The sequence below is a fragment of the Rhinoraja longicauda genome, chromosome 8 (genome assembly GCF_053455715.1).
Source record: "Rhinoraja longicauda isolate Sanriku21f chromosome 8, sRhiLon1.1, whole genome shotgun sequence".
Taxonomy (NCBI): domain Eukaryota; kingdom Metazoa; phylum Chordata; class Chondrichthyes; order Rajiformes; family Arhynchobatidae; genus Rhinoraja; species Rhinoraja longicauda.
The window spans coordinates 31,619,807-31,640,454 of record NC_135960.1 but is presented as its reverse complement, the minus strand read 5'-3'; the positions used below and the strand labels follow the sequence as shown (position 1 = coordinate 31,640,454).

Below are 20,648 nucleotides of genomic sequence, written 5' to 3'. Positions count from 1 at the left end.
TATTCATTTAATAAACAGGAGCCTCAGTAGCGTGTGGAAGAACCATACACAGCCACAACAGCCTGGCACCTCCTCCTTATGCTGGTCACCAGCCTGGTCACACACTGTTGTGGGATGGCATCCCATTCTTCAACCAGCATTTGTCGCAAGTCAGCCAACGTGGTTGTGTTGGTCACTCTGGCACGAACAGCACGCCCAAGCTGATCCCACAAGTGTTCAATGGGGTTGAGGTCAGGACTGCTGGCAGGCCATTCCATCCTCTCCACTCCCAAATTCTGGAGGTAGTCTCTGAGAAACCCTGCTCTGTGGGGGCGAGCATTGTCATCTTGGAGGATAGAGTTCGATCCCAGACTGTGGAGATATGGGATTGCCACTGGTTGCAGAATCTCATCTCGATATCTCTCTGCATTGAGATTGCCTCCAATGATGACAAGCCTCGTTTTTCCAGTGAGGGAGATGCCGCCCCACACCATCACACTGCCTCCACCAAAAGATGTTACTCTATCAGGCACCTGATTGTCAGCACCTGGGGGTACCAGAAGTTCAAAACAAGTCAATAGCAACAGCAGAATAAGCTGTTTGGCATTGGCAGAGAAGATTTGGCAAATTTTTCATGGGCGCAACCCATATACTCAGCTCTGCTGCTCATCCCACAAATGCATGTTCCTTACAAATGTGGCACCATTTAAAAGGGAAATAAACAGGCTTTCCAACGGTATAAGATTTATTGCCAAGAAGCATTGTTACAACAAAGAAATAATCTACCAAACACAAATTTCCTTACTTTTTGTGCTATGTTTATCTTGGAGGCACTCTCCAAACTCCCTTTCCTGGGGTGCAGAACCAATCTGATTTTCCCAGTCTACCTGCATATTGAAATCCCCCATAACCACAGTGGCATTACCTTTGTTACATGCCAATTTTAACTCCTGCTGCAACTTACACCCAATATCCAGGCTACTGTTTGTGGGTCTGTAGATAACTCCCATTAGTGTCTTCTTACCTGTACAATTCCTCAACTCTATCCAGAGTGACTCTACATCGTCAGTCCCTAAGTCACCCCTTGCAAGGGACTGAATTCCATCCCTCACCAACAGAGCTACCCCACCTCCTCTGCCCATCTGCCTGTCTTTTCTCTAGGATGTATAACCCTGAATATTCAGTTCCCAGTCCTGATCCTTCTGCAGCCACATCTCTTTAATCCCCACAATGTCACATTTTCACCTTCAAGCTAGCTTATGCTGCAAGTCTGTCCTTAGTTCCTGAAGCCAGAGGTCAGCAAACTCCCTCCCCGGAGCCAACAAAGCTCCTGGACAGCACACTTTCAGAACCCATATAGCTATAACACTATATTCTGCATTCTGTTTCCTTTCTCTTTTTGCAGAACCTTTTGTACTCACTTATGGTATAATTGCACTCATGTATAGTACGATCTGCCTGGATACCTCTCAACATGTTTCAGTGTATCTCCCAAATCATGTCAATAATGACCCAATACCATTAGCCTCTAGAATTGACTCATTCCCCAGCACCAATCTTCAACTCAGTAAATATGAAACCGGACATGCTCTTAGCTGTCATCAAGCGCCCTGTCTACATATGTGGGCCTAAACAACGGAGAGAAATCACATTCAAGCCTGACAATTTCCTCCTCTGAAGTCTAAACTATTTTTCAGCATGGGTAATTGAGTAATTCATGGTTGAATCATGCACTTGTGACTGCAGACCAAGGCACCACCACAACTAAAGGAAAAAGGTTTAAACACTTTTAAAACATATTAGCAATGAAGAGTCTCGATCTCACAACTGAAATGAAATCAGATATATATTCCTTTGAAACATATTTGCAGCAAGTTTATTGATAAACCATGGTGAAAATGCATACAGAGTACGTGATATGTACTGGCCTCATGATAACTATACCGAACTGTGATGCAATATCCACTACCATTTTGAAGGAGAGGTCCGTTCCTTTTTTTTTTGCCAGTGATGACTTGCTGGGATTCTGCAAGCATGAACTTCCTGTCGATGCCGAGCGTTAAAAAGTTATTCTGACTGGGGCTTCAGTTGCTTTATCAGCCACACTTTATCAGCACAGTTCCTAGCCAGGAGTCATGTCCCCTGACTAGATATTCCATTAATTAAGCTAGAAATGTAGGAGGTGCACTGAGGCTAACTGTAGCACTCAGGTTCCTGATAGCTTTATAACCCGAAGCACAAGGGGAGTCACATTCTGAAGGCAAGCTCTCTGGTGACAAGACTTGGTCTCACCGGAAGACCACCAAAGCCCTTAACATTAAACCAGCTGTGCACCTCCGTCGAACATTATTTAAAACTATTGTGATCACCATGATCCTGGTCATTTATCATCACTTCTCCACTCCTGCTCCAGAACAGGCAACTGTTTCCCAGCTTATTGAGAAATACTAAGCACAAGTTGAGAGTATCACAGCTATTAAAAAAATCAGAAAAACCTCCAAACAGATATAAAGAGGCCTCACTGCACAAATCCTTCTGGTGATGAGACACTATTAGTTTATGGTTACTTCATATTTTTGGAGTGAAGGGCCAAGGTTTGGGTGCTGAAACTGGAGTTCGTATGTGCATCGCTGCTGTGCCTATGGTGAATCCCAACAGCTCTAGCCACATCCTACGAACAAAGTGCCCGCTTTATCAGCATTCACTTCCTCAGGCAAGCCTGCTTGAGGTAGGCCTAGCTTCTCTTGTTGACAGTGATCCAAGCCTCCTCCTTCGGTGTCGTTACAAGGTCATATTTCATCTCCACCACCTGGCCTTCCACTGGGTGCAAGCTCAGCTTCTTGATCAGTGTGCACAGCAATACAGTAGCCACAGTGTAAGCGAACCTATCAGGAAGGAAGGCACAAACAGATGGTTACAGTAACCTTGCATAGCCACAGGGTTAATTTGCTGCTTATATTTCTGAGTAGAACCCCTCTCAAATAGAACAAGTGCCTTTGCTGTTCCCTGATTTTCATCGAGTTATGCCTTTGGCGAATGAACAGTACCTTTAAGAATTGCATTCGAAGCATACTACAGGAGGCAAAGGTGTGGTGATATAAATGGAATTGTGTTGCAGTATGACAGCATCTAAACTGGGGCACTGAGTGCCACAGTGTTGACATCATATTTACAGCCAGTCAAAAGCCATTCACCCTGACTGACACAAGCCTGTGTCATCTCGCTCCATTTAACCATTGCTTTTATTTCCATTTCCTTTGTGTTTGTTCAGCTTCTTTCCTTTCCACTGGGTGTGGTGTGTGTTCGATTGAAAATAATCCAATTAATTTGAACCAATAAAAAAGTGTTCAGTACTTCCTTCACAATTTTTACTACGTTTGGAAGATACCATTAAGTAATTAAATAATGTGCTGCAGAACTCTAGAAAGGAGCATAGAAGACAGAAGCCATGCAATGATATTCTCTACCAGGGCACGGGTTGCATGGGCATTGCTCCACCTCCCGGTACATCTCCCAAAGGAAGACACTTCACAGGGAGGCCGAATGTAACAGGCCATTTGACTACAAAGGGAGCACCCGGCTCAAATCATTCCCTGTCTGAATTTTGGCAGCAACTGGTTTCCAGTTTAAATTGACAAACTCCTCAGGAAATGAGGCATCTCTGAAAATTTAGAATCGCTGTACTCTTCTAGGTGGATACAGAAGATTTGATCATTTGTAGAGAGGGGGATTTTCCCAGTGTCATGGCCCATATTTGATCCTCTATTAACAATAGTAATTAAAAACAAACAATCTGATCATTACTGTTTGGGAGAACCTGCTGTGCACAAATTGGCTGGCAGTTTTCCTGCACTACAACAATGATCACACAACTTTGGTTGCAAAAGGCTTTGGAGCAATTGGAAAGGCCCCTTTTTGAATACAGATGCTTTTTGGGATATATGCAATGAGAGAGCTAGCAGCCTAGCTACTAGCTAACTAACTAACTAACTAACTATCTATCTATGAAAGAAAACTGCAGATGCTGTTTTAAATCAAAGGTAGACACAAGATGTTGGAGTAACTCAGCGGGTCAGGCAGCATCTCTGGAGAGAAGGAATGGGTGACATTTCAGGCTGTGACCCTTCTTCGACCCGAAACGTCACCCATTCCTTCTCTCCAGGGATGCTGCTTGACCTGCTGAGTAACTTCAGCATCTTGTGTCTGTCTATCTATCTATCTGTCTACCTACCTATCTATCTATGTATATTACTAAAACTCTCATCTTGTTCCGTATTTGTTTCTTTGTGCCATGGTTTCTTTGTGCGGTTGTTTGTGCATTTTTCATCCAGAAAGAAATGGTACACAATGGTACACGATAACGCGACAATTTTAGTCCCACCCTACTCACCATTCCCCCGCGGTCTGAATAAATCCACTTTTGTTACTTTTTATAAACAATTTACCAAATAAACTTTCATAAATGTGTTCCACCCCCACGCCCTCCTGGGATGATCAGCGGGAGGACCAGAGCCCATCCCGGCGTGCCCCGCACCTGACCTTCCTCCCGTGGTGCAGCGTGGTGGCAGAGGGTCCAACAAGATGGCGGTCGCTGCCGTTCGCTCCTGACCGCTGCAGGAGAGGTTTCAGGTCCACAGCTCCCTCTGCCCAATGCGATGGACGCCTGGGGCTGACGCGAGCTCCTCCCTCTACCCTTCCCTGTCCCCCTTCACCTGCCCATGGCCCCGGGGGAAGCTCCCCACCCGCCAATGGGTGCACGGATTAGTAGGGTTGTTGAGGTCGGCACGGCCCCTGGGGGACACTCCCCGCCCGCCACCGGCTCCCGCCCATGGCCCCGGGGGACTCTCCGCGCCCGCCAACGGGTGCACGGATCAGTAGGGTTGCTGGGCCCACAGGAGAGCTTTCCACCCAACGGTTCCAGTCCCAAACCTCTCCTGCATTGGTCCAGCACCCTCTCCCCCCCTCCCCCTCCATTCACCCACTCCCTCCCCCCTGAACCCCCCTTATCCCTCCCCCCCACTCACCCACTCCATCCCCCTCCTCCCCTCCATTCACTCACTTCATCCCTCCTCAACCCCCTTATCACCCCCCCCTCCCTCAGCCGCGCCCGCAGGACTGCCCGCAGCAGAGATTTGTACCTAACGGGTGCTCACCCGTCTAGTTTGTTATAAATAAGTAGTAAAAACGGCCTGGCCTTAAAAGACAAAGGAAGAATTGAGTCCAACTTCTCCACTCAGACACTAAACTCTGCTACTCTGAACTAATCAAAGAGTATTGGAGAAGGTTAAATATTTCCACTTGATCCAGACATACAGAGCCCCTTACTGCTTTACCTGAGCTCTGGGCATTCTTGGCTTCCAGAAAATCCCAACAATGTAAACTGTTTCCTGGCAGCTTCATCATTGAACCTTTCAGGATCAAACCTGCAGAAAATTGAGATAGAAGTCACAATTAGAGATAATTTGTCTGAATAATGCACAGATTTCTGCTGGCCAACACTACAGCAAAGTTAAAGTGTTATTTGAAGATTTACAAAAACAAATGTATAGTCTTATGCACATTTTCACTGGGAATCATAACAGCAACACTTGATCTTCAAGTTTACATCCCAGTTTTTAAACGACAATTATCCTGTCTGTTTCCATTGCTGTTCAAATTCCCTCTCAATCTCTTCATTCTTCGTCACTCTTTGAAACTCACCATGTATTTGACAATCTGCCCTAACAGCTCCTTGAGCACTCCCCATCAATATGTTTTGTTCAATAATGTTGGAATGCATTTGTTCTGTTGAAAATGCACAAGCAGAATCTTCTGTTGTTATTCATTATGCTATTTAAACATTAAATATCAATAAATTGAGGCCTCAGAACAGATTCCAGGAATAAACCAATTATTATATCCGGCTAATTGAAGGACACATCCTTTAACCCCATTCTTAGATCTACCATCAGACCAACTTCCAAATCATAAAATAACTTGACTCCAATTTTTACAATAGAGCATTTTGTTGTTTTGTATCTATCTGATGAATCTCAAGGGACATTGGAGGAACCCTATGGTGTACTCTACAAGGATGGTGAAGAGCTCTGCACCACATCCAAACCACCTGTTCCTGCCATCTGACTGATGGGTCAGAGTACACCAGCAACGTTTCTGACCTGGGATTGGTACTTACCGACTTCAAAAACGTTTAATCCCCATTACTGACATGTGTCACTTTATTCAGGATAAAAATTCACAGAACAGAACACGCACAATCAAACACAAGTTTGTAGATACCTGTATGGTAAATGCCACGAAGCGTCATCTTGAAGCACTACTCCAAGGGCATAAATGACCAGAGCCTGAGGAAGAGAAGGATGTAGGAATGTGAATGACACAGAGGGGGGTAGGGGTGGTGTCAGTGATTCGCATGAAGTTAAGTATCTGAAACAAGTCTTGGTATGAGTGAGTCTGAAGAAGGTTCTCGACCCGAAACGTCACCCATTCCTTCTCTCCAGAGATGTTGCCTGACCAGCTGAGTTACTTCAGCTTTTTGTTTCTATCTTTGGTATGAATTAACGAGGGTGGACGTGTGCTCTAAACAACCAGTTGGCACTTCAGCATGTGCTCAGTGCAGAGGGTGAAAGTCAAGTAGAGCTGCTGAGGGCTCATCACTCTTGCCTTACCTCTTTTGGGATGAGGTGTTGGTTGATGTTCCCTTCCAGCTCCTGAAGGCGTGCTGCAACTGGGGTCAGCTTTGCTGCTCGGACCGTCTCATTTAGAACCTGTTGACAATACCTGTACCAGAGGACAAAGCTGGTTATAACCATAGCTAGCACACTTATGTTTCTGATACACAGAAACCAACTGCAGGTTGAAACTTTCTGATGTGGCCAGCTGTGGTCCGGCAACTCCCAAGAGCCAGCATGTTGCCCGCGTGTCCCTGGAGAGAGAACACGCAGTATCCACAGGGACGCTGGAGGCCTTCCGTGAACGCTGGTCGCCGCGGGAGGTCGATTGTATTGTTGACAAACTTGGCGGGATTTTAATTTGATAATTGTTGGTTTTGTAAACTACTGATACAGGCAGCTTTTGATTTGATCACATTACCACTTTGTATGTTTGTTTTGTTTTTGGAATAAAGTATTTGTAAAAAAAAAGAGCCAGCATGTTTTGAATCTGTAGCACATATCAGAACTAATTAATTAATTCTAACTGAGCTGTAACAAAGATGTAAAATTAACCAAGATGTGTACTAATCCATAGCTAATGAACCCACCAGCGCAACATTGGCAATTGTGGCCGACAGCACTTCCACCTTATAGAAACCTTGGCTTTTGGACACTACTTGAAACCCTTACATTAGCCCTCTAATCATTTTTTCAAAATAGTGCCAAGGGATTTTTTATATCCACCTGAGTGAGCAACTCTGACGGTTAAGCACTGCCTCAATGCTGCCTGGAGTGTTAGCCTGGATTATGGTTGCAAGAACTACACTTGAGAAGAGAATCGACTAGGAATTTTGCTCCATGTCACTGTCTATTGACTCCTGTGGTTGGGAATAATGGAACCATTCATGGATTCTGTGCCTGATCCAGTAAATTACCCAGACTCCATATCACCGGCCAATGGCCCTCGGGTTAGAGATTAGAATTGTGGTTATGTTATCAGACGACCATTCGAGCTAATGATCCAAGATTCAAAATTCAATTTAATTGTCACATGTACCAATTAAGGTACGGTGAAATTTGAGTTACCATACATCCATACTAAGTAAAAAGCAACAAGACACACAGCCACATAAAACACAATTTAACATAAACATCCACCCTAGCGGACGACATTCCTCACTGTGATGGAAGATAATAAAGTTCAATCAGCTTCCTCTTTGTTCACCCGCGGTCTGGGCTGTTGAACCATCCGCAGTTGCCGCTGCCGACTGTCCAAGCCCACATCGGGATGATTGAATTCCCGCGTCGGGACGGTTGACAAACTCTCCACAGCAATGGAGCTCCCGAGTCGACCTCTTCTTACCAGAGACCACGGGCTTCCCGATGTTAAAGCCCACAGGCTCCGCGGTTAGAGCCCTCCACAGTCGATCCTCAGCAAGGGATCACAGCTCCCAATGTTAAAGTCCGCGCCGTGCCCGCGGCTTGAAGCGCCAGGCCGGTCTCCAGGAAAGGCCGCCAACTCCACTTTGTCAGGCCGCAGTGGGGACGGAGATCCGATATGGAGAAAAATCGCATTTCCGTTGAGGTAAGAGATTGAAAAAAGGTTTCCCCCAATTTCCCACCCCCACCCCCACATAAAACCAACCAAGAAACACTAAAACATACTTTTATCAAATGACTTAAAATAACACAAACAGAATAAAGGACAGACTGTTGGCGAGGCAGCCAGTGCTGGTGGCGCCACCCGGTGGATCCAGAGGTGCAAGTTGGGTAAATTAAATTTGTTTAAAATGTGAAATTAAAGAGCCAGTATCATCCAGTGATAGGAGTGAATAAACACGTGATTATCAAGAAGGATATCTGTTATGTTTACCCAGTCAGGTCACAAAAAGCTGGAGCAGCTTGTTCCAGATGTCAACTGTTCTCTGCATAAACTGCATTATGTACATTGATAGCAAGGTCAGCATTTCTTGTTCTTCGAACGAAACTACATAGCAAAAAAAGAACACAAGACACATAGCCCCGATTCGGCCGGGGGGACTTCCATCCCCTTGCGGGGACTGTGCGGGTCGGTCGGGGACGAGCTGACTGTCCGTGGGCGTGGGGAAGAGAGTGGAAGTTTTGTTGCCTCCATCACAGTGAGGGGGTGTTTGGAGTCACTGTGATGGACGTTTGTGTTGGGGCTATGTGTCTTGTGTTCTTTTTTTTCTATGACTGCTATGTAGTTTCGTTCGGTACTTCGGTACCGAACGACAAATAAAGCTCTGTTATATACTGTTATACAATACGACCTACTTACCTTCTCACTGTACAACTTGTACCCACTTGGTACCAGACCGTTTCAGGAAGAACAAGAAATGCTGACCTTGCTATCAATGTACATAATGCAGTTTATGCAGAGAACAGTTGACATCTGGAACAAGCTGCCAGAGTAGTTGGTGTAATCAGATACAACTACTACGTTTAAGACATTTATACAGACACTTAAATTGGCACGGTAAAGAAGAATCTAATGGGCAAATGGGAATGGTCTCGACCCCAAACGTCACCCATTCCTTCCTTCCAGAGATGCTGCCTGTCCCACTGAGCTGCTCCAGCTTTTTGTGCCTAAAAGGACCTGTTTCTATGTTGTACAACTCTACAACTTTATTTGTGAGGGATAGGTGCACTTTACGTGGATAACAATATCAACACAAATACCATGAAGGTGGCTGGAAATTAGACCAAGGCTTCGCGACATACAGATGTCAATCCCTCCATGAAAGGTAACTTCTTTGTATGTTTTAGCCAGTCAAATCAAGCTTTGGCCACATATCCAGCACACATTAGACTGCAGCTCTCACCACTGATCTACCCACATTCCTAACTCCAGGTGTTCCCGACCCCAACCATTCACTCAGTGGCAACACCCACCGTAATACCCAGCCAAACAGGGTAGTAGGTGATCTGCAGACAGCAAGGCAGCAGATCTTGATGACAACATAGAACTATTGAAAGTGAAATAAATAAAAACCTAAATTAACTTACAACTAGAAAATATAAAGGAGACATTGTTTTCCCTTTCTCGTTGCAGTTGGTATTCCACTAAGTAGGCTTATGGATCCTCTGCTACGTCCACCCTAGCCTAGAATCAGATTATCCAACATAAACATTGGAGGAACTCAGTGCGTTTCTCTTCTGCTGCTGACATCATGGGAGTCCAAAGGTAAAATGAAACCAAAAAAAGGCGGATGGAGATTGGTCAATAAGTTTGGGACTTCATGTTGCAGTCCTGAAACTTACTGACACTTATGCTGGGAAATATAGGTGGACCACGTGGACCTGTTGGTCTTTTTCAAAAAATTCCAGCCAATAAGTTTGTTTGTAATCGGAAGTCACTTACATCCACAGTAATGGTTGATGGAGAGTCTTCAGACTCATTCCCGGTTACCAATGGTATGAAACAAGGCTGTGTGCTTGTTCTGACAATGTTTAGTTTGATGCTCTCTGCAATGCTGTCTGATGCATACCCTGATAAAGACAGTGGAATCAACCTTAGATAGACAGTGCCTGTGACAACGTTGGTCTCACAATTAGCACAAAGAAAACAGAAATTATGCACCAACGTGCGCCAAACACTTCATACACAGAACCAAACATCATTATGAATGGTCAAAGGCTTTTAGTAGTGGACAAACTTATATACCTTGTTAACACTCTCTCAAGATCAACATCGAGGAAGAACTGACCAACAAGATTTAAAAAAGCAGCTCTGCTTTTGGAAGACTGAGAAGTGTGGTGACAAAGGGGATTTGGTCTAAAGAACAACCTGAAGGTATGGTATGTTGTTGTTATACTCACCTGATGCTTGTGAGACATGGATAATATGTAGCAGACATGCCAGACAGTTTAAACATTCCAACAAGACCTGCTGTGCAGAATACCACATCAAGTGGCAAGAAAAGATTCTTGAGACAGAGATTCTGTCCAAGATAAATCTCGCAACATCTGCACATTACTGGAAGAACCACCGATCTGGTAGGCAAGAGATATAAGAAGAATATCTGACAACGATATATCAAAGCAGCATTAGAGCAACATGGTGGACAGAAAAAGGGAATTCAAAGGCCCCCTGAGAACATCCATGAAGAGTTTCAACATTGACACTGGGAACAACAAGCATTAGATCACCTTATTCACTGTATCTGCATAACAAGTGGTGCATGTTCATATGAGGAATCTAGAATGGAGGAGGCAAAGGGGAAAATGGAATCTCAAAAATCAAGCAGTACTGATGCTGCAGCATCCCTGCACCTCTGTCACCTGTGTGGAAGGAACCTTTGTGCCTGGATTAGTCTAATCAGCCATCTTCATACACATTGCAACATTATAGATGCAAGGCTGTGCTGGTGGCTGGAGACTTCAATAGGGGAAATCTCAAAAAGGTCATGCCCAACTTCTACCAACCCATCACGTGTGTCACCAGGGGGGAAAGAACTTTGGACCACTGCTACACGCCGTTCAGGAAAGGCTACAAGGCCGTTTCTCTCCCTCCTTTTGGAAAATCTGACCACGCTGCCATTTTCCGTACTGCCGGATAGTACGGGAAGCGACAGTGACGAGGGACGTAAAGCGGTGGGCTGACCATTCAGAGGCCATGCTGCAGGATGCACTGAACGAAGTCGACTGGAACATGTTCCAAGCAAGTTCCAGAGACGTAAATGAGTTTGCGGAAGCGGTTACGGACTTCATTGCCACAATAGCCGATACCATCATCCCCACGGTAAGGGTCAGTATCTTCCCTAACCAAAAACCCTGGGTGGACAGGTCTATTTGCGTGGCCTTGAATGCTCGCACCGCTGCTTACAACTCCGGCCTGGCATCCGGCAACATGGACGACTACAAGGGAGAGTCCTACCGACTGCGATGGGCAGTGAAGGATGCAAAAAGGAGGTACCGGGACAAGATGGAGTCACAGATGGAGCAGCAGGACACCAGGCGCCTTTGGCAGGGGTTACGGACTACAAGGTCCAGCACCCCCTCAACCGGAAGTGCCGGCTCCTCCTTAGCTGATGACCTGAACTCTTTTTATGCACGGTTTGAGACGGGTAACACCACCAGCTCGCCGTCTAAAAACAGCACCGAAGGGGCGCTGGCTAGCGAGGCTGGAGGAGGATCCACCGCCGGGGATGTGCACACATTCTCAGTGTCCGAGCATGAGGTGAGGTGGGCTCTGACGCGTGTGAACACGAGGAAAGCTGGAGGCCCAGATGGTATATCTGGGCGAGTACTAAAGTCTTGTGCTACTCAGCTTGCTCCAGTGCTCACCACAATATTCAACCTCTCCTTGGCAAAGTCCATGGTCCCTGCATGCTTCAAAAGATCCATCATTGTACCGGTGCCAAAGGAATGCCTCTCCAGCGTGTTTAAATGACTACCGACCGGTGGCCCTCACCTTGGTTGTCATGAAATGCTTTGAGAGGCTAGTCAAGAAGCACATCTGCGCCCTCCTTCCTCGCAACATGGACCCACTACAGTTCGCATACCGTCCGAACAGGTCCACGGATGATGCGGTCTCCCAGGTTCTACACACCGCTCTCTCTCATCTGGACAGCCAGGGGGGCTATGTGAGGATGCTGTTCATTGACTTTAGTTCAGCATTCAACACAATAGTCCCCAGCAGACTGGTTGAGAAGCTGCTGGAACTGGGGCTTAGCACCCCTCTGTGTGCCTGGGTCCTGGACTTTCTCACTGCCAGGCCCCAAGTGGTCAGGATGGGGGAACACACATCTAGCTCCCTCACCCTGAACATAGGATCCCCCCAGGGCTGCGTCCTTAGCCCCCTACTGTACTCCCTGTACACACATGACTGTGGGGCCAGGTTCAGCTCAAACTCCATCATCAAGTTTGCTGATGACACTGTGGTGGTGCGCCGGATCTCCAATAACGATGAGAAGGCCTACCGGGAGGAGGTGGCTGATCTGGCACTCTGGTGTCAGGACAATAGCCTCCTCTTGAATGTCACTAAAACAAAGGAGCTGATTGTGGACTTCAGAAGGGCTAAACATCCAAGGACGTACACGCCACTGGAGATAAATGGGTCGATTGTGGATAGGGTGAGCAGTTTTAAATACTTGGGAGTCCGCATCGCAGAGGATCTGACGTGGGCAACGCACATTGCCGTACTGGTGGGTAAGGCTAAGCAGCGCCTTTACCACCTTAGACAACTGAGGAAATTCAGAGTGTCTCTGAAGATCCTTCATTGCTTCTACTCTGGGGCTGTAGAGAGCATCCTGTCCGGCAACATTACAGTCTGGTTTGGGAACAGCTCTGCCCAGGACAGGATGGCCCTGCAGAGAGTAGTGCGTTCGGCAGAACGCACCATGGGAACTACACTCATCCCCCTGCAGGACCTATACATCAGGAGGTGCAGATCCAGAGCAAGTAAGATCATGAGGGACTCCTGCCACCCCAGTAACGGACTGTTCCAGATGCTACGATCAGGCAAACGCCTCCGCTGTCACGCTGTGAAAACGGAGAGGATGAGACGGAGCTTCTTCCCACAGGCCATCAGGACTGTCAACCTTTATAACCCCAGAGACTAAATTTTTGTCGACACTAATAGTAACTTATTAACTTTATTTATATGCTGTAACTGTAATTCTTTTTGTGCACAACCCACAGGCATTGCCACTTTCATTTCACTGCACATCGTGTATGTGTATGTGACAAATAAATTTGACTTGACTTGACTTGATGTCATGGTCTTACTTGAGAACGAGTGACAAACAACAAAAACAAATGGCACTTGTGCAGAGAAATACAGGCAGCTCCACGTGGAACTGCTGGCCGAAAAGGCCTGTTTCCGGCTGTATATATATATGATATGATGATGATATGATAAGTGTGTTGCAGTCAGAAACTACGTACATTTGCCTTTTCGGTGATACATCGACTGAAAAGGGGCTTGAATGCAAATATTGTAACACACCTTAGTTTCTGCAACTTGTCGAAACTGAGTGGGCTGTTTCCCAGAACCTGGTTAACTTCTTGATATAGCTTCTCCTGCACTGATTTGGATGTGGCTAAAAAGTACGTGGCCCAAATGCACACTGTAGAAGAGAAACAAGGTAAAATATCATAATTACAGAGTGAATATCTGCACTGCATTTGGTCACGAGAAAATAATCATGTAACAAGGAAGAAAGAGAGACCTTCTGGAAAGCACTGGACAGAGAGGATACAAGAAATGCTCAAAGATGAAAAGGTAGATTAGTACGCCAGAGACTGTGGAGAGCTCAAAGTTGAAAGGAAGAGGAGCTTGGAGGAAAGGTAGAGGAAATAACAGGGAAGAATTGGAGAAAAAGGATGTTGGTGACAAAAAGGAACATAAAAGGGGGAGTGCAAGGAATGCTGCAGAAAGAATAGAACTGTTTAGGAGTGGAGGTAAAGGGTAACATGAAGAATCAAACTAACGGATGAGAGAATGAAATCTGCTCATCTCCATGAGTTTGCTAGGATTATAAAATAATCTGCAACCTAATTGATTTTCTTAAATTCTATTGAATAATCTTGGAAGATAATTAATAAGGGCAAGAAGCCATGTAAACAAAGCCTAATCTTGAGCAAAGCAGGACTACTAGTGGACACTAGTGTGAAGTACCTGCTTTACTTAAGAGAAAGACTTTCACTGACTGGGAGATAAAATACACTTCTATTTGTAATCATTGTGACATTAGACTGCAGTGGAAAAAACTTGGAATAGTTTGCTACCTTAAATGCTTTACACATATAGCAAGATGCGATTTTTATTTTGCAGAATGACACCCATGATCAGGCATGTGTCTTTCACTACTATTCTATTTAGATGTGAAGGTACTTACAATTTGCTGTAATCACTGATCCAGCCAATGAGAAGATCATACTGTCCTCCAACACCTGGGGAAACAAGCAGAGCTGTCGCCACCACTCTCGTACACACATGCTATTTGAGCTAACTGAAGGATTAACACGGCCATTGTTGCAACAGAATATTCGCACAGAGGGAAGGATGGCCTTATAGAATGGGAAACATGTACAGCTGGAACAAACTTCTATGATGATAGCTCCCAAGTGACTGCAGGAGGAGAGCAGGTGCTGAAGAAAACAGGACAGGAGCCAGTGACAAATCCTCCCTCCGCTGCGATGGCAGAGGTCCTACCCATCGACTTGTCCTGTGACATGATGCGTGTTGACATAATTTCTCAACCCTCACCACATCACCAAGGCAAAATAATAAGATAAAAAGGATAGGAAATACAACAACAACATCCGTGGATCTGGAAAGCTGATGGGGTAGGGATTCATTGCTGGCAGGGCTTCACGCACTGATGAGACATGTGGTCCCCCTCAGACTGTGGAAGATGGGGGTCTGTGGTTGTGATCCTCCTGCAGTGACAGAAAATTGATTTGTCTCTCCCTTGCACATTAGTTTTAAATAACCTTCACTTTTCCAACAGTTAAATGTCCAAAGACTTTCTCCAGAGCGATTAACAAAATCATTATGTTCCAAAAAAGACATGTTTCCAAACGTTTGGTTAAGGATTTCAGCTTCATGAAGCATTACCAATGGGGAGGTTCAGGAAGTGAATTCTAGAGCTTACGCAAGCACCAAGAATTGGAAGAACGCGGGAAATTGAGAACTCTGCCCCATTCTGCTGCACGACCACCCAGAGCCTGTACCTGTTTCTCACTCAGGTCACCCTGCAGCAAGGAATCCATAAACACTTGACAGCTGATGCTTTGCCCCTTTCTCTCCTTCGCCACTTTCTTCAGTGTAGCTTCCATTTCCTTGAGAGCTAGACAACAGAGATTATCAACAATAATCAAAAACAGTAAACAAAGGTGAATATATATCTCAGTTACCCTTAAGTTTGTTCTGCATTCAGTAAGATCATGGCTATTTGTGGCCAAACTAAACATCCTTTGGGCAAATCTATGCTGTATTTCTTTCAGTGACATTACAGTGCATTCAGAAAGTATTCAGACCTCTTCACTTTTTCCACATTTTGCTACATTAGTCTTATTTTTAAATGGATTAAATTCTTTTTTTTATCATCAATCTACACACAATAATAAAAAAGCGAAAACAGATGTTTAGAAATTTTTGCAAAGTAATTAAAAAGGAATAACTGAAATATCACATTTATAAAAGTATTCAGACCCTTTGCTATGACACTCAAAATTGAGCATATGTTCATCCTGTTTCCATTGATTATCCTTGAGATGTTTCTACAACTTGATTGGAGTCCACCAGTGGGAAATTAAATTGATTGGACATGATTTGGAAAGGCATACACCAGTCTATATAAGGTCCCACAGTTGACAGTGCATGTCGGAGCAAAAACCAAGCCATGAAGACAAAGGAATTATCCGTAGACCTCCGAGACAGGATTGTGTCGAGACACAGATCTGGGGAAAGGTACAAAACAATTTCTGCAGCATTGCAGATCTCGAAGAGCACAGTGGCCTACGTCATTCTTAAATGGAAGAACTTTGGAACCACCAGGACTCTTCGTAGAGCTGGCTGCCCGGCCAAACTGAGCAATCGGGGGAGAAGGGCCTTGGTCAAGGAGGTGACCAAGAACCCGATGGTCATTCTGACAGAGCTCCAGAGTTCCTCTGTCAAGATGGGAGAACCTTCCAGAAGGACAACTACATCTGCAGCATTCCACCAATCAGGCCTTTATGGTAGAGTGGCCAGACGGAAGCCACTCCTCAGTAAAAGACACATGACAGCCCACTTGAAGTTTGCCAAAAGGCACCTAAAGGATTCTCAGACCATGAGACACAAGATACTCTGGTCTGATGAAACCAAGATTAAACTCTTTGGCCTGAATGCCAAGCGGCACCGCTCTTCACCTGGCCAATACTATACCTACGGTGAAACATGGTGGTGGCAGCATCATGCTGTGGGAATGTTTTCAGCGGCAGGAACTGGGAGACTAGTCAGGATCGAGGGAAAGATGAACGGAGCAAAGTACTGAGAGATCCTAGATGAAAACCTGCTTCAGAGCGTTCTGGACCTCAGACGGGCAGAGGTTCACCTTCCAACAGGACAACAACCCTAAGCACACAGCCAAGACAACACAGGAGTGGCTTCGTGACAAGTCTGTGAATGTCCTTGAGTGTTCCAGCCAGAGCCCGGAGTTGAACCCGATCGGACATCTCTGGAGGGACCTGAAACTAGCTGTGCATCGACACTCCAAATCCAACCTGACAGAGCTTGAGAGGATCTGCAGAGACGAATGGGAGAAATTACCCAAATACAGGTGTGCCAAGCTTGTAGCATCATACTCAAGAAGACTTGAGGCTGTAATCGATGCCAAAGGTGCTTCAACAGAGTAAAGAGTCTGAATAGTTATGTAAATGTGACATTTCAGTTATTTATTTTTAATTACTTTCAAAAAATTCTAAACACCTGTTTTCACTTTTTTATTTTGGGGTATTGTGTGTAGATTGATGATTAAAAAAAAAGAATTTTCCATTTTAAAATAAGGCTGTAACATAACAAAATGTGGAAAAAGTGAAGGGGTCTGAATACTTTCTGAATGCACTGTATTTACTTTCCAAGGAGTGATACCCAGAAGTCCAAATGTGATATAACCACAGCTTTATGTGGAAATAGTATTAATACTCACCATTTGTCCTCCAGATATGAAGGCCTGCATACCATTAGCCTTTGGGATTATTTTCAACACCGTGTACCTAACCACTGTACTTAACCACTGTACTGAACCTGCGCTCCTCAAAATCACAAACGACATTCTCCTCTCCTCCGACGCTGGCAACCTCAACATCCTCATCCTACTTGACCTCAGCGCCGCCTTTGACACCATAAATCACTCCATTCTCCTCACCCGATTTGAAACCTCCCTTAACATCACCGGCACAGCCCTATCCTGGTTCAAATCTTACCTCTCTGACAGACACCAGTTCATCTCCATTAACAACTGTAAATCCCCCACCGCTCCCCTCCCCCAAGGTGTCCCCCAAGGCTCAGTCCTTGGCCCCCTCCTCTTCATCCTCTACCTGTTCCCCCTTGGTCAATTAATCCGCCGTCATGGTCTCAACTTCCACTGCTTCGCCGATGATATCCAGCTCCTCATCTCCACCAAGTCAATCTCCCCCACCACACACTCTACACTGACAAACTGCATCACTGAAATAAAATCTTGGCTTCAATCAAATTTCCTCAAACTCAATTGCAACAAATCTGAAATCATCATCATTGGTCCAAAAACGCTCACCAAATCCACCCAAAACTTCCTCCTCAACATTGATGGTCTCCCAGTATCCACCTCACCTCACATCCGGAATCTTGGAATCATCTTTGATCAAACCCTCTCCTTCGACAAACACATCAAACACATCACAAAGACAACCTTCTTCCACCTCAAAAACATTGCCCGTCTCCGTCCATCCCTCTCCTCCACAGCTGCAGAAACCCTCATCCACGCCTTCATCACCTCCCGTCTGGACTACTGCAACAGCCTCCTCTATGGCGCACCCTCAAAAATCATCAGTAAACTTCAATACATTCAAAACTCCGCTGCCCGTCTACTCACCCACACCCCGATCCGTGACCATGTCACCGCCGTCCTTTATAAACTCCACTGGCTCCCCATCCCCCAGAGAATCCAGTACAAAATCCTCCTCATAACCTACAAAGCCCTCCATAACCTGGCCCCATCCTATCTGACCGACCTCCTCCACAGGCACACTCCCACCTGCACCCTCCGCTCTGCTGCTGCCAATCTCCTATCCCCCCACATCCGGACCAAACTCAGATCCTGGGGGGACAGGGCTTTCTCCATCGCTGCTCCCACCCTATGGAACTCACTACCCCAAAACGTTAGAGACTCCTCCACACTCACCACATTCAAAACATCGCTGAAGTCTCACCTGTTCAGTACTGCCTTCAACCACTGAAGGTCACCTCACCTTCTGTCTCCTTTCTCTGTTCGTTTATTTATTTACTTATTTATCTATTTATTCATTTCCCTATGTTCTCTAAATCTCTGTAAAGCGTCTTTGAGTATATGAAAAGTGCTATATAAATAAAATACATTATTATTATTATTATTAAATCCCTAAACCTTCACTGTTTCCAGATTCTCACATTGAGAGAACACTATTCTATTTGTCTGTCCAAAGGTAATAACCACACATCTGCCTAAACATTTGCTACCGTATGCTTTATTCTGTGAATATTTCTCCACATTTTAATTCTTATAAAAACACTGTTTGACTTCCTCTCTTTCTGCTCTGAGTAAACTTGGATTTGTGATTGTGAATAGAAAGACTAGTAGGTTTAAGCAAAGAAATATAGAAAAGGTTCTTATTTCCACAAGTATGTTTAGCAATAAACTTTTAAAGGGATGTTGAAAAAGAGACTGATTGAGTGGAAAGAGGGGTGGGGAGTAACAGAGAGGGAGGCTGGGGGAAACCGAGAGTGAGGGGGGGCGAACTGAGAGGCAGGGCGGCGGGGGGAGGGAGACAGGATGGAAAGGGAATCGAGAGGAACAGACCGAGAGAGGGGAGACCAGTAGGAGTAAAGTGGAATCAGGAGATTTAAAACAGAAATAATTCTTCAAATGTAAAATGTACAACTTGATCACACCATTTCCCATGCATTAGAGGATGGTTTAAAATCGGTAACAAGAATTCCCGATGCCCTATTTCCTCAGTGTCAACTGGTGCCTGACACCAGTAATTAAAGGCATAATTAATAGAATTCTGAAGTCTAAATGCTAAACTGAATTGTGGAAGTCACCAGCCCTGCAATGTGAATCTGATTCTGATTCTCCTGCACTTGATCTTCATGCACCATATTTCTGCTATATAATTAATTTACCGAGAAATTACAAGATGTCCTGACAGATCTGAAATGCTGCATTCAAATTATCATGGGAGTTGCTTCACAATGATGTTCCTCTAATTCAGCGTTCAAAATTCAAACAACTCAGTGTTGAAACATCATCCTGCTCTTTTGAAGATTATTTAAAATCTAAGACCACTGCAAAAATGGAGACTCATTTTTTTTCACTCAAAAAGAACAGATTATTTTCCAAACAGTGAAGAGATGGGAACAGCAGCATTAAAATGTCATGGGATAGGTACAGAAAATATTCTCCAAGGTTCAGATTGCTAGACTCAATGTACAGCACAAAAAAAAGCACCAACAGATTGACTAACCTGGGTTCCCTTCCTCTTGCCAAAAGAGTAAATGAGGGCAAGGTTGATGTGTTTAAAATGCAAATTGAATGTGAAAGGATTTTCAGCTGTGCACAGAATTTCAGCACAAAAGAACATGCTTACAGATTAAATACAATATGAAAGATAACAAGTAGTAGCGTTACAGCTTGTTGAAGGAGTGACAGACATTAATAGGTTTCAAAAAGGAACCAGACCATCTTTATTCAACACAATGGACTCAGATTTTAATAAATACAAAGGATTCAGAGTTATCAGAAGTGATACCAGAAATACTGTGGACAAGACTAGATAGACTGACAAAACTTTGACCAGCTAATTAAAAAAACAAAAACTACTATTTGATTACATTTATTCACTGTTCCAACCTGAGTTTCAAACTGTCTTGTCAGACCAAAGGAACCATTCAATCAAATTTTATATCTGAGTTGTGATGGTTCATTGTTGTGCCAATTCTCTCCTATCCTGCAGATTAAGGATGCACAGGGAATATTCTTTTGCCTTACTGCGTAGAAATCTCCTTGTGCCATAGCTACCCCTGGCTACATTTATCTTGAGAGTACATATACAATGGCTTGGGGCAGAATGAGCTTTACTCTTCGCCCACAGGCAGAAATGCCCATGCACAACACTAGTTGGTAGTCAGGACGGGAATCCCCAAATGTTTAACCCTCTCTTGACCCCCGATGCAGATGAAAATTTAATGATAGCTGGTGAGGTCTTATCAGAACATCACATTCATCACAAGCTCAGAGTCAAAACTGTAATTAGGATTTCTGGGTT

At 44.8% G+C, this 20,648-nt stretch overlaps 1 protein-coding gene across 1 annotated transcript in view; it reads right to left on the bottom strand.

Moving 5' to 3' along the window:
• Window positions 1–738: 738 nt before the first annotated feature.
• Window positions 739–20,648, bottom strand: part of cyp20a1 (cytochrome P450, family 20, subfamily A, polypeptide 1) — a 34,880-nt gene continuing 14,970 nt past the window's right edge. Inside the window, exons 7-13 of the mRNA XM_078403524.1 lie at window positions 15,333–15,448; window positions 14,495–14,549; window positions 13,603–13,723; window positions 6,648–6,759; window positions 6,259–6,323; window positions 5,313–5,402; window positions 739–2,864 (exon numbers count right to left, since the gene is read on the bottom strand). Coding sequence (XP_078259650.1) covers window positions 2,714–2,864; window positions 5,313–5,402; window positions 6,259–6,323; window positions 6,648–6,759; window positions 13,603–13,723; window positions 14,495–14,549; window positions 15,333–15,448 — 710 coding nt within the window. The 3' untranslated portion in view covers window positions 739–2,713. The remainder of the gene's footprint in view (window positions 2,865–5,312; window positions 5,403–6,258; window positions 6,324–6,647; window positions 6,760–13,602; window positions 13,724–14,494; window positions 14,550–15,332; window positions 15,449–20,648) is intronic.